At 37.7% G+C, this 17,543-nt stretch overlaps 1 protein-coding gene across 1 annotated transcript in view; it reads right to left on the reverse strand.

Annotated features, from left to right (window-relative positions):
• KIF6 (kinesin family member 6) overlaps positions 1 to 17,543 on the reverse strand; it is a 511,996-nt gene that overhangs the window by 334,050 nt on the left and 160,403 nt on the right. Inside the window, exon 6 of the mRNA XM_044004953.1 lies at positions 15,218 to 15,347. Within this exon, the coding sequence (XP_043860888.1) occupies positions 15,218 to 15,347 (130 nt within the window). The remainder of the gene's footprint in view (positions 1 to 15,217; positions 15,348 to 17,543) is intronic.

The raw sequence follows: 17,543 nt of genomic DNA on the forward strand, positions 1-17,543 counted from the left end.
TACATAAGCTTTTTTTTGTTTCTTTTATGTGAGCTACTTTTCTCCAGTCCACCTCTCCCTTTCCCTTTCTTACAGTGCATTTCTATTATCCCTTCACTTTATTTTGAAGATGTCATCATGGGTCAGCTAGGTGACACAGTGGACAGAGCACCAATCCCGGACCCAGGAGGCCCCGAGCCCACATCCAGCCCCAGCTATAAGCCACCCCACCCTGCCTGCTCCACAAAAAAAACAAAAACAAAAACAAAAAAACCCCAAGGATAAACAAAAAATAAATGCTTTACAGATATCATCCCTTCATATTCAGTTCAGACCTCTGCCCTCTAAGTATATTCCCTTCAAATGTGCTAATACTGAGAAAGATCTTATGAGTTAGAAGTATTATCTTCACATGTAGGAATGTAAACAGTTTAATCTTTTAATATCCCTCATGATTTCTTTTTACTGTTTACCTTCCTATGATTTTCTAGGGTCTTGTATCTGAAAGTCAAATTTTCTATTCAGTTTAGGTCTTTTCATCATGAATGCCTAAAAGTCCTCTTTTTCATTGAAGTCCCATTTTCCCCCTGAAAGATTATACTCAGTTTTGCTGGGTAGGTGATTCTTGGCTATAGTCCTAGTTCCTTTGCTCTCCAGAATATCATATTCCATGCCCTCCGGTCCTTTAATGTAGATGCTGCTAGGTCTTGTTTTATCGTTATTGTAGCTCTACAGTATTTGAATTCCTTTTTTCTAGCTGCTTGCAATATTTTATCCTTGGCCTGGAAATTCTGTAATTTGACTATAATATTCCTGGAAGTTTTCCTTTTGGGATCTCTTTCAGGAAGTGATTAGTGGATTCTTTCTATTTCTATTTTACCTTCTGCTTCTAGAATATCAGGGCAATTTTCCCTGACAATTTCTTGGAAGATCATGTCTAAGCTCTTCCCTTGATCATGGTTTTCAGGTAGTCCAAGGATTTTCAAATTATCTCTCCTTGATCTATTTTCCAGGTCAGCTGATTTTCCAAAGAGATATTTCATATTGCCCTCTATTTTTTATTCAATTGGATTTGCTTTACTATATCTTGGTTTCTCATAAAGTCACTAGATTACATTTGTTCAATCCTATTTCTTAGGCAATAATTTTCTTTAGAGAGCTTTTGTATCTCCTTTTCCATTTGGCTTTTCAAGCTGTTGACTTTTTTCTCATGATTCTCCTGCATCACTCTCATTTCTCTTTCCATTTTTTCCTCCATATTTCTATATCTTAATTCTATCTCTCCTACTTTATCTTCAAAATCCCTTTTCAGCACTTCCATGGCCTGAGACCAACTTATATTTTTCTTGGAAGCTTTGGATGGGGGAGCTTTGACTTTGTTATTATCTTCTTCTGAGGGTGTATTCTGGTCTACCCTTCATGCAAAGAAGCTTTCTATTGTCTGCTGCTTTCTCTGTTTACTCATCTCAACCCAGAAGCAGATGTCTGACTGAAATCTGATTCTCCATGGTCAGAAGCTTGGTGATCCTGTGCCCCTCCTCCACTAGGCAACCACCACTCGATTCAGCAAACTGGTTCAGAAACTGGGTGCTTCACCCCAACTCCAGCAGAGACTGTAGCCACTTTCACCTGACCAACCACCAAATGCCCTTGCTGGTCCACAAGCCAAGCCTCAGAAGAAGCCACTGGTGCTGAAGACTATGAGGTGCAGGAGGTGCGGTCTGTTCCTGGCTGGTTCTGGACCATGTGCTGAGCTCCTCTTTCAGCCTAATCAGCAGGTGATCCCAGTTGCCATCTTTGGCTGGAAAATAGTCTCACTCTGTTCCTATGTGAGTTAGGCTGTTTTGGGGGTTGTTTTATGGCATTATTTTGGAGAAAATGGATGGGTTTATTGGGAGCTTGAGGGAGTCAGAGCCTCTCCTCCAGATCTCCGAATATCTCCTGTTGATTTTCTTATTGATATGGTCAATTTTGTTTGTAGTTTTCCTTATATTGAACCAACCTTGCATTCCTGGTATAAATCTCAGTTTATCATAGAGTATTACCTTTGTGATAAATTGCTGCAAACATTCTGCTAATGTTGTCTTTAAATTTTTTGAATTGATATTCATTTGTCTAAATAATGTTCTATAGTTATTTTTTCTGTTTTGATTCTCCCTGGTCTAGGTATCAAGACCATATTTATGTCATAGAAAGAATCTGGTAGGATTCTATCTTTACCTATTTTTAAAACAGTTTATATAGTATTAAATGGATCTTAAAATGATTGGTATAATTCACTTGTAAATCCGCGTGATCCTAAGCTGTGTGTGTGTTTTCCTGGCTGATTCAATTTATTTTCCTAAGATTGCATTTTATTTACTATTCTGTTAATTTGGGCAATTCACATTTTTGTTTCATTCATGCCAATTTTATTGGAATATAGTTCAGTAAATTAGCTCCTAATACTTGCTTTTATGTCTTTTTCATTGCTTGTGAATTCATTTTTAAATTTTTTTACACTGGTGATTTAGTTTTCTTCTTTCTTTTAAAAAATCAAATTATTGGGCAGCTAGGTGGTGCAGTGGATAGAGCACCAGCCCTGGAGTCAGTAGTACCTGAGTTCAAATCCGGCCTCAGACACTTAACACGTACTAGCTGTGTGACCCTGGACAAGTCACTTAACCCCAATTGCCTCACTAAAAAAAAATCATATTATCTAATAATTTATCTATTTTATTGTTTCCCCATCTAAAAAAAAAAACCCTAGCTCCTAGTTTTTTTATTCATTCAATGTTTTTTTTTTTCTTTAACCTTAAATGTTATTAATCCTTCCTTTCTTTGACTTTCAGGATTTTTATATTGATGTTTAATGGGGTATGCATGTGTATTAATTTGTGGGTATTTTAGGTGGGTTTTTTTAGTTGTATTCCTAATTAATTGATCTGCTCTTTCTTTTGTTGTTGAAAGAGTTTAGAGGTATAAAATTTCATCTAAGTACTGCTTTGTCTGTATCTCACATATTTTGGTAGATTGTCTCATTGTTATCAGTATCTTTAATGAAGTCATGAATTGTTTCTATGATTTTTTTCTTTGGCCATCCCAATTCTTAAGATTATTTAGTTTCCAACTAATTTTTAACCTATGCTTCAAAGGTTCTTTATTTAATATTGTTTATACTGAATTATGATCAGAAAAAAATGCATTTAATATTTCTGTTTCCCTTCATTTATGAGAGTTTTCTCCCTAATATGGGGTCAATTTTAGTGATTTTCACAGCTGAGAAATAGGTATACACTTTTCTATTTCCCATTCAATATTCTCCAGAGGTCTAGCATATCTATCTTTTGAAAAATTCTGTTTATCTTTTTAACTTCTTTCTTGTTTATTTAATGACTAATTTATCTAAGTCTGAGATGGGTAAATTGAGGTCCCCCCATTAACATCATTTTACTATTTATTTCTTTTTTAACTCATTTAACTTTTCCTTTAAGAATTTTGATGTTATACTATTTAGTGCATATATGTTCAATACTGATATTGTCTACTGTACTTTTTAGCAAAATGTAGTTTTCCTCTTTTAATTAGGTCTATTTTTGCTTTTGCTTTTGCTTTGTCTGAGATCATGATAACTGCTGCCTTTTTTCTTACATCAGCTGAAGCATAATAGATTCTGCTCAAGTCCTTTATTTTAACTACATGTATTTTTCTCTTTCAAGTGTCTTTCTTATAAACAATATATTGTTGAACTCTGGTTTCTAATCAATTCTGATACCCTTTTCTATTTTATGTATGAGTTTATACCATTTGCATTCATAGTTATGCTTGTTACTATGTATTTCCCTCAATCCTATTCTCTTAAACTTAACTTTCTCTTTTTACCCTGTTCCCTCTTTAAGAATTTGTTTTGCTTCTGACCACTGTCTCCCTTACTCTATCCTTCATTTTATTCCTCCTTCTCATTTCCTTGTTGAATATAATGTATTTCTGTACCAACTATGTGTGTTTGTGTATTTTTACTCTTTTCTCCTTTAACCAGTTCATATAGATGAGAATGAGGTTCAAATGTGGTCAGCTTTCCCTCCCCACTACCCTACTGTTCCCTCTTTGTTATATGAATTTATTATTTTCTTTTTCATTTTAATTTTTATGGGGCAATGAGGGTTAAGTGACTTGCCCAAGGTCACACAGCTAGTAAGTGTCAAGTGTCTGAGGTCAGATTTGAACTCAAGTCCTCCTGAATCCAGGGCCAGAGCTTAATCCATTGTGCCACCTAGCTGCCCGCATGTATGAATTTCTTTTGATGCATCCCATTTATGTAAGATAATTTCCCCATTCTTACTCTTCTTTCCCTCCTCTCTCTGTACATTCCCCTCCCCCATGCAATCTATTTTTTTAGATCATTATAAACACAATAGAATTATACTCAGGCAATCTTTCTCATTAGATTAGCCCTAACCTTTGGTGACGATAGAGTTCATTTCTCCATGTAAGAATGTAAGCAGTTTAACTTTATTTTATACCTTATGATTTCTTATGCATTAACATTGATTGTATGCTTTTCTTGTCTTTTTGTCAGTCAAATTTTCTACTCAGCTCTGGTCTTTTAGTCAGAAATGCTGAAAAGTCTTTTTTTTTTTTTATTAAAGATCCATTTTTCCCTTCAAGGATTAAACTCAGTTTTGCTGGGTAGTTTAATCTGGGTTGTAATCCAAGCTTCTTTACCTTCCAGAATATCATGCTCCAAAGACCTCCACTCCACTCCTTTATAGTGGTAGCTGCTAAACCTTGTGTGATCCTCACAGTGGTTCCATGGTACTTAAATCTTTCTTTTTTCACTGCTTGTAGTATTTTCTTCTCGACCTAAGAATATTCCAGGGAGTTTTCATTTTGGGTATTCTTTCAAGAGGTGACTGGCAAATTCTCTAATTTCTATCTTGCTCTCTAATTTTAAGATATCTGGACAGGTTTCTTTTTCCTTTAAATATGATGTCTAGGCTCTTTTTTTGTTCATGGCTTTGAATTAGTATAGCTATTTTTAGATTATAGCTCCTTGATATATTTTATAGCTGTTTTTTTCCTATGACATATTTTATATTTTGTTCTTCTCATTTTTTGACTTTGTTTTATTATTTCTTATTGTGTCATATAGTCATTAGTTTCCATTTGGCTAATTCTAATTTTCAAGTAGTTATTTTCTTCAGTAAGGTTTTGTATCTCTTTTTCCAAGTTGTTAATTCTCTTTTCATATCTTTCTTTCCTAGCTGAGGATGTCTGAACTGGGCATGACATAACTTTGAAGATGCTGAAGTATTAATTCCCAAGACATCTGAAAAAGAGGAGGCATTTAAATAGTTTAAATTTTTCCCTCCTGGGAAAAATTTAAACTATTTAAATTTTCTTAATTCAAAATGTTTCATTATTCTAAACTTTGTAGGCCCTAAACATATGTATATGTATATATGTGTGTATGTGTATATATATGAATAACCAGCACTTAATATAAGGTTTTAAGTTTTCAAAGCACTTTATAAATATTATCTTATTTGATCTTCACAATAACCCTGGGAGGTAGGTGCTATTATAATCCTCATTTTACAGATGAGGAAATTGAGCAAAAAGAAAGAGTGTTGTTTTGTTTTTTATTTGCCTAGGATCACAGAGCTATCAAGTGTCTAGGCTGGATTTGAACTCAGTTCTTTGTTTGTTTTGTGGGGCAATGAGGGTTAAGTGACTTGCCCAGGGTCACACAGCTAGTAATTAAATGTCAAGTATTTGAGGCCAGATTTGAACTCAGGTCTTCCTGAATCCAGGGCCGGTGCTTTATCCATTGTGCCACCAAGCTACCCCTCTGAACTCAGATCTTTCTTACTCTGGGTCCAAATGTTCTATCCATTGTACCACATACAATGTGAAACTCATTCTCTAAGGGTTATCGGTATTATTATTTTAAATCTCAGTCATTTTGTTTTTCTTTCTCTTCTGCCTGCTGAACTACCTCTTAAACCTTTCTGTGGCATTTTCTTGGAAGGCCTTAATGACTTTTTTCTTTTTTTTTTTCTATTTCACTATTACTATCACCTCTTCTTCATAACTCCAATAATCCTGCCCCAATAACTTCTTTTTAACAAGTTAATTTAGTCAAGAAAAACAAATCTATGCATTGACCATGTCTGAAAATATATTTTTCATTCTGTAAAATGAATTGTAGTTGGTCACTAAATTAATCAGAGTTTTTAAGTCTTTCAAAGATGCTTTCCTTTATAATGTTGTAGTCACTGTAAATTGTTCTCTGCATTGGTTCATATAACTCTTCCCAGGTTTCTCTGAAATCTGTCCCTTTAATAATTTTTATAGCATTACAGTATTTCATTACACTCATATACTCTAAATTATTTATCAATTGCCCATTTTAGGGATGTCTATTTCATTTTTAACTTTTTGCCACAACAGGTATTGCAATGAATCTTTTTGTACATATTTTAATTTCTCTCCTTGTGATTTCTTGATGGATGTAGGCCTAGATAAACTATTTAATGACTTTTGGGATGTAGTTCCAGATTGTTTTCCAGGACTGTTTGACCATTTAATAGATCTACCAACAGTAAACTCTTGTCATCTTTGCCAATCTGATGGGTAAGAGGATAAACCTTAGAATAATTTTAATTGATATTTTTCTTGGCTTTAGGGATTTAGAAACTCTTTCCATGTGGTTTTGCTGACAGCTTGGATTTCTTCCCTTGTTGTTGTTGGTGTTTGTCCTTCATTCTCCAATTTTAGTATATGTGCTGCCAACACAAGCACTGTCCTTCATTCTCAAAGAGGACCATGACATCAGGGTGATGTCATGACTTGCATGAATTGGATATAAGTGAAAGAGGACTGTGCAAGGTCACCAGCCTCACTCCTCCAGAGCCAGTGGCAAGATATATATCAGAATGACTGGACATGGCCCTGGATGTTTGAGGCAATTGGGTTAAGTGACTTGCCCAGGGTCACACAGCTAGTAAGTATCTGAGGTGAGATTTGAACTCAGGTCTTCTTCACTCTAGAACCTACACGGGTACCATACACTAAGGCATTTCTGGGGCAGCTAGGTGGCACAGTGGATAGAGTGCAGGGCTATGCCTTCTTCACTGATTCTCTATTATATCTAAAAGAAGACCCTATCTACCAGTGAGAACTAAGTACATTGTGGTGACACTGCCAATCACACAAAACAGGCAGTGTAAATATATTGGGATGCTCTAAGAGGATGTTGGCATCACACTACCATCTAAAGTATGGCCCAGGGCAAAGGAAATCACTGTTCTTATTACAGTGGGAGCAAGGTTAGACTGGCACCCTTATTTGTGTTTTGTACCTCCCTTGTTCAGAAGTCTCAGAAGGAGGGGCAGCTAGATGGCGCAGTAGATAAGAGTGGAGTCAGGAGTACCTGAGTTCAAATCCGGCCTCAGACACTTAACACTTGCTAGCTGTGTGACCCTGGGCAAGTCACTTAACCCCAACTGCCTCACTTAAAAAAAAAAAGAGAGAATAAACAGAAGTCTCAGAAGGAACTCTTTCGATTTTATTTAAGCCAAGCTCTTACTTTGTATGCACAGGGCACTAAGGCAGGCACTATGCTAGATACAAAGTTTTGATAAGATGAGGTCTCTAACCCTCTGTCAGCAGACTTAACTTTATGAAGTCAATATTACTTGTTTGTCTCCCATCCAAAATTCCAGTAGGAAGCTTGGTGCTATGTTAGCCAGTGAGACTTTAAATGGTTAAGTGGAACACGGTTTTTCAAAGCTAATTACAACCATAATCTCCTTGTTTTCTACTCATACCACACAAGGAGATTATGGCTTAGAGCATTAGAAATGAAAGAATACTTGTCAACAAACACAGCCACACAGTAAGGCTACTATTTCCTTTCTGCGCTTTATATGGTATTGTGCAGAATGTCCAGTGAACAGCTGTTCAGCTAACTGTGGCATGAGCTGCACCCTATCCACTCTTACACCCTTCTCCCATCCCCATCACCCTCAGACCTCTCTGACCCTCACATTTTGACAGTTATATAGCTCATTTCAAAAGATCTGCTTCGGACTTGCATTTTGGGAAAGTTCAAAATCACATTACTTCCTGAAGAAGGAATAAATATTTATTTATTCTTTACAGAGCCCATGTTAAACCTGGGTTCAAGTCCTACTTATGACACACCCTGGCTGTGTAACCCAGGGCAAGTAACTTAATTTCTCTATGACTTGAAGGTGCAGAACTGCATTGATAGAGGGAGTTTTCTCACCAGGGATTCCCTAAACCAGTGAAATCACAGGTATAATCTCTGTCCCTATCAAAATAACACAAGTACATAGTCTTTTTTTTTTTTTTTTGCAGGGCAATTGGGGTTAAGTGACTTGCCCAGGGTCACACAGCTAAGTAAGTGTTAAATGTCTGAGGCCAGATTTGAACTCAGGTCCTCCTGAATCCAGGGCCAGTATTCTATCCACTGTGCCACCTAGCTGCCCCAGTGCATAGTCTTTTAATTGAAACTATTGGTACTTTTATTTAAAATAAAGGAAAGAATAAGGAGAGATGACAATTAATATAAAAATTTTTACAAAAAACATTCATAAACCACATGAAAGTTGTTGGATAGAAGAAATCCCCTCTGGGAATTATGGGACATTATAATAACTGATATATTTATGTTAAATTTAAAAGTTTTCAGAGAACTTTAGGGACATTTCATTTGAGCCTCATGAGGTAGGTACTGTAGTACCCAGTTACACTTGTAAGTCATAGTATCCTCATTTACAGATGAGAAAACTGAGAGGATGTCACTTATTAGTGGCCATACTTGCTAGCAAGTATCAGTAGCAGAATTCAAACTCAGGTCTCTCTAGATTCCAAGTCTAAGGGCTCTTCCCATTATGCCACACTGCTTCTCTGTGTATTTTTGGTCAGAATAAGAATTCGAGAGTTGGAAGGGATCTCCCCAACTATCTAGTCCAATGAGAGGAATTCTCACTCTCTGACAACTGGGCATCCAGCCTCTGCTTGAAGACCTCCAAGGAGGGGGTACCACCCCCTCCCAAGGCATTCTACTTTCGGACAACTCTGATGCTCAGGAAATTTTCTCTAATAGCAAGCCTTAATTTTCCTCTTTGCAACTTTCATCCACTGCTACCACTGCTTCTGCTCACCGGAACCAAAAACAACATGTTGAACTCCTCCATTTGAACCTTCAAGTACTTGAAAACAGCTATTGTTTCTCTACATCCCATCCTCATGTGCTGTTCTTCCAAATGATCTTTGTATCAACGCCCTTCACTATCCTAGCTGCCTTCCTCTGGATATTCTATGGCTTATCAATGTCCCTCTTAGAATGTGGCACCCAGAACTGAACACAATACTCTGAACAAGATTTGACAAAAGCAGAATACAGTATGACTGTATCACCCTATTTCTGGAAGCTCTGACTCTCCAGAAAGCCCAAGATTCACTAGCATTTTGGGCTGCCAAACCACAGGGCTGATTCATATTAACCTTACTAAAATACACAATCTTTTTTTTGCAGGGCAATTAGGGTTAAGTGACTTGTCCAGGGTCACACAGCTAGTAAGTGTCAAGTGTCTGAGGCTGGACTTGAACTCAAGTCCTCCTGAATCCAGGGCCAGTGCTTTATCCACTGTACCACCTAGCTGCCCCATACACAATCTTTTAAAGAACCATTGTTATCTAACCATGCCTCCCTGGTCTTGTACTTGGCTTTCTTTATGCCTTTACAATTCTCTCTAATGAATTCAATTTTCTTAGGTTCATCCCAATGCTTTAAGCTTGTCAAGAACAACCTGGATCCTGACTCTCATTCTGCATGTTTACTATCCCTCCCCACTTTGAGTCATCTACATATTTGATGAGTATGCCATCTATGCCTTCGTCCAAGTCACTGATAAAATATCAAATAAGGCCAAGGACATATGCTTGGAGTATCCACTGGAGACCTTGTACCATGTTTCAACTGAATCAGTGACAACTACTCTGTGAGTTCAACCACAATGTCAGTTCAGAATCCATTTCATTGTAATTTCATATTGTCAATATCACTCGATTTTTCCTCCACAAAAAATATAAAATGCTTTATCAACTGCTTTCATAAAATCTGGGTAAAGAGTATCCACAGAAATGAGGTTAGTTTGAAATGACTTGTTTTTTTATGAAGTCATACTGGTCCTTTGTAATCATCCCTTCCCTTTCCAGATGTTTGCCAACAAATGCCTACAATGTTTAATAATTTATCACAGAATTTTCCCCAGGAACTGTAGTCAAGTTTATTGCCCTAAATAAAGGGCTAGACAGGGCTTATATTTCCCCCTCCTTTTTTTTTTTTAATTGAGTCAACATTCACCCTTCTCCATTCTTGCATTATCCTTCCTGTTTTCCACGATATTTTAAATAGTATTGACAGTGGCTCTGTAATAACATCTTCCAGTTCTTTCAGTACTTGAGGATACCATTCCTTGAATTCATCAAGGGCACCTGGCTGCTCTATTTCTATCTCATTACTTATTTTGGGCATGGATTACCTTTTAGTAATTTTTGTTCTGTCATTTTTAAGGCAAAGGTTATTTTTCCTGGTAGAGAAAATGAAATAATTTGGCTATTTTGCCTTTAAGAGTCTTTTTTTGTTGTTTCCTCCTTGTAAAATAAAAAGTTGACTTAGATGATCCCTGGGACACTTCTAGTTTTGATTGGCTAGATTGAAGTCATATAGGAGGCAGGAGAAGAAAAGAGTAAGGACTCAGAAACAGAATTATTTCCCTTAGCAAGGAGTAAGGAAACTCATGCCTCAGAGACAGAAGGGAAGAAGGCTAGAATTGGTGGTGATGCCTAAAACCTGAGGATGAGAATTGGGAAATCTCCCTTTAGATGGCTTCAATCTCTGTGAAATTGAACACTAGGTCAAACACTATAGCTAAATGTAAGGGGGTGCAAATGGGGCCTTGAGGAGTAAGAAAAATATTTGAAATAATCACTGTGGGGAACACTGTGGGGAATTATTAAGAGCAGAGGAGAAGGAATGCCTAGTAGCAGCGAGGATTCAGATGGTGTTATACACCATTTATGGAAAGAAGGCATTAAGTTTAATGCAAGACATAAATAGAACTGTAGAAATTATTTCAGAATTTTGAATTAAATAGAAAAAAGGATAAATCTGCCCTTAATAACTTTTCCTGAAAATGACTAAAGTACACGAAAATAAAAAGAACTTCCCTTTGTATACCATGCATTCAGACTTTGTTTTGCAGATGTTTTCTGGTTACCATAGCAGCTTCTGAATTTGTCTCTGTATAAATGGGAAGTTGGTAACCTAGTTTGAAAAAGCGATGAGTATGTTCTTTTTATCCCAGCCAGCTTATTCGGCATTGACACAAATTGCATTTTGACAACTAGGTTTTTCGTCTTACTAAGGATCTTAATGATAAAATATTCCAAAGAAATGAGAACCGCTTTTCGTTATGTTTTAAGACATCTTTTACAGTATCCAGAAGAGATGACTGCAGTCCTCAATATGTAAGCTTTTTACAAATCCAGAAACTTGATCTCACTTGACAAATTTAGCATGAAGTAGCAATTCTGAGCATTATCTGCATACCGATAAGCAAGCTTAAAAAGCCTAAGGCTGGAGGTATATTAGATCAGCATTGAAGAAATTAGGTCCCTCCTAAGAAAAAAAAAAAGCTAGAAAAACCAGAACGTATAAACCATAGCCTTGGTATGGTCTTCAGGCTCCTGAGTTTTATGCCTTCAGTAGAAGGGTAGTCACTAATGGAAAATGCTGATGGATATTTTAAAGGGTGGTGATTGAATTTCACTAAGTTTGTAAATGTGTACATCCAAGTAGATTTGGGTTCTTGCCTTCCTTTATACCACAAAAGGTTGATAGCAAGTAATTGACAAGTAGAAAACAATCAGAGTATTTGAATTCTACCATTGTCATGGTCTGTCTTTAAGCTATGGTACTCTTATCTCTGAAACATTAAAGATATGAATCATTTAGAGTTCAGTGGAGAATTGTCTAGTGGGGGTGAGCTGGCTCTACCACAATACAAGCAAGGACTTCTGAAGAAGAAATGGAGCAAGGGAAGTCATCTATGGATCCAAGGATGACTGATGGTCATCCCGAGTTGTGTGCTGCTCTGGTATCATCACAGCATTAGTAGAAAGTAAGGAAAGTTCCCAGCACATCATGAAAACAGCATGTGGCAAACTGATGACTGGTCAGAGACAAGAACTGTGAGCAGCAAAGATAGGATGCTATCTATCTTGTTGGCAGAAGGAATACCCACATCAATATCCCAGATCCAATCTGAATGAGATTGCATAATAAAATGGGAGTTCTTCAAACAGAATTCAAGATCCAGAAATTTAATCCTCTCCAAGTCTTACTGTTCTAAAATGTCATCCTACAGCTGCTCTAAGATATTATCCTATGACAGGAGACTGGGGACTAGACAACTGTTTTCACAGAAGTAAAGGACCATGGAATTGCTTTGGGCTTTTTCTTATGTGCTACCAATCATTAGGAGAAGGAAGGAATGAAGGAAAAGAGGGAGGCATAGAGGGAGGGAAGAAGGAGGGAAGAAAGGAAAGGAGGAAGGGAGGGAAGAAGGGAGAAGAGAAGGAAGGAAGGAAAGTAGGAAGATAAAGAAGGGAGGCAGGGAGGCAACAGGCATATATTATGTATCTACAATGTGCCAAGCACTGCTCTAAGCACTTTACACATATTTGACCTTCACAACCTTGGGAGGTAGGTATTATTATTTTCCCCATTTTACAGATGAGGAAATTGAGACAAAAAGGAATGACTTTCTGAGAGCTACACAGCTATGAAGTGTCTCAAGGAAGGAGCGTTAGCCACTGATTACCCATGAAGATGTAAAATGAAATGTTTATTAGCAGAGAAGGGTAGAGGGCCTCCTAACCATTTATGAGACTGTAGATACCAAAAGAGTCATCACATACTTCTGAATATTGATTCTGAATATTCATTCATTCTAAATGAATAAATGAATGAATGAAGTATTTATTAAGTATTTACTATATGTGAAGTACTGGGGATATAGCTAGAAAAGGGAGAAAGCCCCTGATCTCAAGGGGCTCCCCTTCTTCTTTTTTTTTTTTTTTTAGTGAGGCAATTGGGGTTAAGTAACTTGCCCAAGGTCACACAGCTAGTAAGTGTTAAGTGTCTGAGGCCGGATTTGAACTCAGGTCCTCCTGACTCCAGGGCCGGTGCTCTATACACTGTGCCATCTAGCTGCCCCAGGAGCTCCCCTTCTAATGAGAGAAACAACACCCATGAAAGGTTTCAGCTTTCAGCCAGATGGATAACTTCCATGATCATCTGGTGATAGCTGCAAAGCAGATGGTAATCCCTTCTTCTTTAGTGACATTTCCACTGATAAAATCCTATCAGTTTACAACGTAGAACCACCTGACAGCACCAAGGACTTTGGTCATAAGAACTTTCTTCCCTGGGTCTTTGGTAGCAGTGGCTGCAGTGCCAGGCTGCCTCTCCACAGGATGATGAATGTGCTGGAAGCATCGCCATGACCAGGACTCTTGGGTTTAGGGTGCTGGGCTATCTCCATCAGGGTCTGCCACCGAGGTGGTGGCAGTGGTCTGACATTCCTGGCTTATGCTGCCTCTTGCCTCTTTCTCAGGGTCTCTGCCCTGGTTGGTTGGCTCCTTTTCTACAGGAGTTACTTCCCTGGATGAGAGTTGTGAGGACTGAGCTGGAAGAAGGGTCATTGCAGATTGTGACCACTCCCAGTGTGAATATCCAGTCACTTCAGCTCCCTGGAGTTAACTAACATACTAATATATCTAATATACTGAGCCTGGGCAGTATAATTAGATCCAAAACTAAGGGTCCTAAAGTACATTTCTCCTTCAAGCTAAGCCATTCTTTCCTTCACTCTGTGCTTTGTGTGCCTTGCTTAGGATCAAGAGCTTTGATCATTAGTCCAAAACAGGCTTGACTTGTCCAGAGCTCCACTGGCCGATATGTGTCATCTTGTGTTAACATAATGACTAGCAGGTCATGGTTTGTGACGAGGCTTGGCTCATAGTCTTTGGTCTGAGTTAAAGCAACACAAGGACCCACTTTTAGAGTTCTAATGTCTTATGATTCTGACTTCATAATTCTAGATGGTAACCAGTGGGAAGAGAGTGAAGGGAATTGACTGAGCCATGGGGACAGCACCACCCTTTTGGTTTTTCAGGGCATTTGTGAACTTCTCCCTTCTTCTCTTCTATATTCCAAGTGCTGATAAAAGCTGCATTTTGTAACCCACAAGCTGCTTCTTGTGAAGCTACATATGGACAGATCACATTGATAGGGCATGAAACCTCTTTAAGTCATGTGCTCTAATTAATGTCTTGATTGTGTTCAACTGATAATAATAACGTCATTGACAACCAAACTGGCAAAACAAAGCAGTGAGAATGGACAAGTGAAAAAAGGATCTACACATTTTGAAAATCAAAACAATAAATGTTTTCTACAGCTAAAATTAAGAAATAAACTCATGTTTTCTTAAGCCTTTGTAACATTAGATAAGTAAGTTCAGAATATATAAATATGCCTCTTCAAAAATTCTAGTTGAGAGACAATTAGAACAATCTAACATAATAATCATTTCCAACTTTTGGAAAAATAGTACCCAATATTGTTTTTGAATTTGTGCTGATAATATTCCACTTTCACCTCTGGTGGCAGTGGTAGCAACTTCAATAGAAAGCACAGAAAACAACCTTTACACACTCACCCTATCCTTGTCCTTTTTTTTTTTTTAGTGAGGCAATTGGGGTTAAGTGACTTGCCCAGGGTCACACAGCTAGTAAGTGTCAAGTGTCTGAGGCTGGATTTGAACTCAGGTTCTCCTGACTCCAGGGCCGGTGCTCTATCCACTATGCCACCTAGCTGCCCCCACCTATCCTTGTCCTACAGAACTAGTTTCCAAAGTAAAGTCCTGAGATACTTTAATACAGCATTTAAACAAATAAACTGAGTGTCATACCAAAGCAGAAGCAATATGGTCATGGAGAAAGAGGACAGCACTCAAAGCCTGGGCTCTTAGACTCATGCCTTGGCTTTGATATTTCTGGATTGACTTCAATATTCTCATTTGACAAAAATGAGGATGTTACACAACTCCTCCTAACTCCTCCTATCACTACAGCTTCAAAATACTGATAGTCCTACCTCTGCGATCATTCTGTTGGTATCACCTAAGAAGAGCAGATTCAAAGCTTCTTCCTCAGTGGTTGCCTGCTGAAGAGATAGATTTTTCAGGTGAATGTTCTGATCAGGGTCCTCCAATATTGTCACCTTCCTAGGGAATAAATATAGAGACAGTAAGACATACAACTGAAGTTCACTAAAAGAACCTGATGCCAAACTGCAGTTGTCAAGCATTCTGTATGATTAAAGTGGCATATACTCAATCAAGGTTTAGGAATAAAAAGATGGTGACTTTACCAAACTGTACATCCTTAAGGGTTTCCCTTAGCTACACAATCAAATGGATTTATGAATAAAAACCCTATTCCCAAGCAAAAGGTCTCCTATATTTATACTTAAATGTGCTTATCAATGCTATCTTAAAATACATGTTGTGGCAGAGTTTTACAATTAAGTAGTTCCTGATGGACAATATTATCAAAATTAAAACTCCAAGTTAAGGATTTAGTAGTTTTTAAGAAGAGGCTCATAGCTTCCAAAGTATTTCCTTCAGAAGGAGCAACTAGGTGGCTCAGTGGATAGAGCACTGGCCTGAAGTTGGGAACACCTGAATTCACATTTCACCTCAGACACTTACTAGATGTGTGACCCTGGGCAAGTCACTTAACCCCAATTGCCTTAAACATCATGGACCATCTCCAGTTGTCCTGATATATATATCTTGCCACTGGATGCAGATGGCTCTGAAGGAGTCAGTGAGGTTGGTGACTGTGCACAGTCCTTAAATCTAATTCACTGCAAGTTATGATATCACCTCCTGATGTCATGGTCCTTTTGGAGAATGTAGGACCAACAACAACAAAATCACCTCCGGGGCGAGGGGCAGCTAGGTGGTGCAGTGGATAAACCACCAGCCCTGGATTCAGGAGGACCTGAGTTCAAACCCGGCCTCAGACCCTTGGCACTTACTAGCTGTGTGACCCTGGGCAAGTCACTTAATCCTCATTGCCCTGAAAAGAAAAAAAAAATCACCTCCAGGACTAAATATAGTCTTCTCTCTGGCATTTAAAACTCTTTCTAATCTGTTCTCTTTCTATTTTTTCAATCTTCTTACACTTTATTCTCCTCCTAATACTCTACAGTGCAGCTTACACTAGTTATTTACTGTTCCTCCAAACCAACACTCCATTGTACCCTGACTGACTCTCATGCCTTGAGAGCTTTCTTCTTACAAGTGTCTTTTAGTTTCCCTGGATTTCTTAGCACAAATCTCACCTTTAACAGGAGACCTTTCCCAGTTTCCCCCAGTTGGAAATGTCTTCTCTATTAAGAATTTCCATCTACTCTGTATAAATCTTGTATGTTCACACTATTAACATGTTGTTTTCATTAGAGTGGAGAGCCTTGAGGGTAGGGACTATGTTTTTGCCTTTCTTTGTATTCCCAGGGCAGAGCACATATAAATTTCAACAAATGCTTTTAAATGATTGATTGAAGAGAACAATTTATACATTTACATTGCTTTAATCACTGAGACTTTGTTAAGGAACACATCAAACTCTTTATCATCATTAATATTGTGCTCTCGTCTCTAATGCCACGTTTTTCATATGTCACCTTCTTCAAGAAAATTATCAAACCAACTAACATAAATGTTCACGAGCAATTATCACCTTTGTTTCTCAGTTTTATATATTCATCTTGCATTCACATTCTGCTGAATGGAGTTGAGGAAATTATGACAGTGGGTGGACTGGGTCCAATATAAGTTTATGTTATCTAATCTCAAATGAGCCTTTGCTACAGCAAGGGAATCCCAATTTTCCCTAATTGATTCACTATCCTACTCTCTATAGCATCTCTTCCCTCTCAGTTGAGGACTTCACCATATATAAATATAAATATATATATATATATATATATATATATACACACACACATATATGTATATATACATATATATGTGTATATATATATATGTATACACACACACACACACACACACACACACATATATATATATATATATATATATATATATATATGAAGGCATTTCCCTAGAGCTCCTGCTTTCCTCCTCACCCCTCACCCTTTACCACACATCACTCAGATATCTTCCATCACAATTTAATTTTTCAATCCTTTCTTGGATGAAAAGGTAGCTAAGTGGCACAGTGGATAAAGCACTGACCCTGGATTCAGGAGGACCTGAGTTCAAATCCAGCCTCAGACACTTGACACTTACTAGTTGTGTGACCCTGGGTAAGTCACTTAACCCTCACTGCCCCACAAAAAAGAAAAGAAAAGTAAAGTAAAGAAAGAAAAGAAAAGAAAAGAAAAGAAAAGA

The sequence above is a fragment of the Dromiciops gliroides genome, chromosome 4 (assembly GCF_019393635.1).
Source record: "Dromiciops gliroides isolate mDroGli1 chromosome 4, mDroGli1.pri, whole genome shotgun sequence".
In the NCBI taxonomy this organism is placed as follows: domain Eukaryota; kingdom Metazoa; phylum Chordata; class Mammalia; order Microbiotheria; family Microbiotheriidae; genus Dromiciops; species Dromiciops gliroides.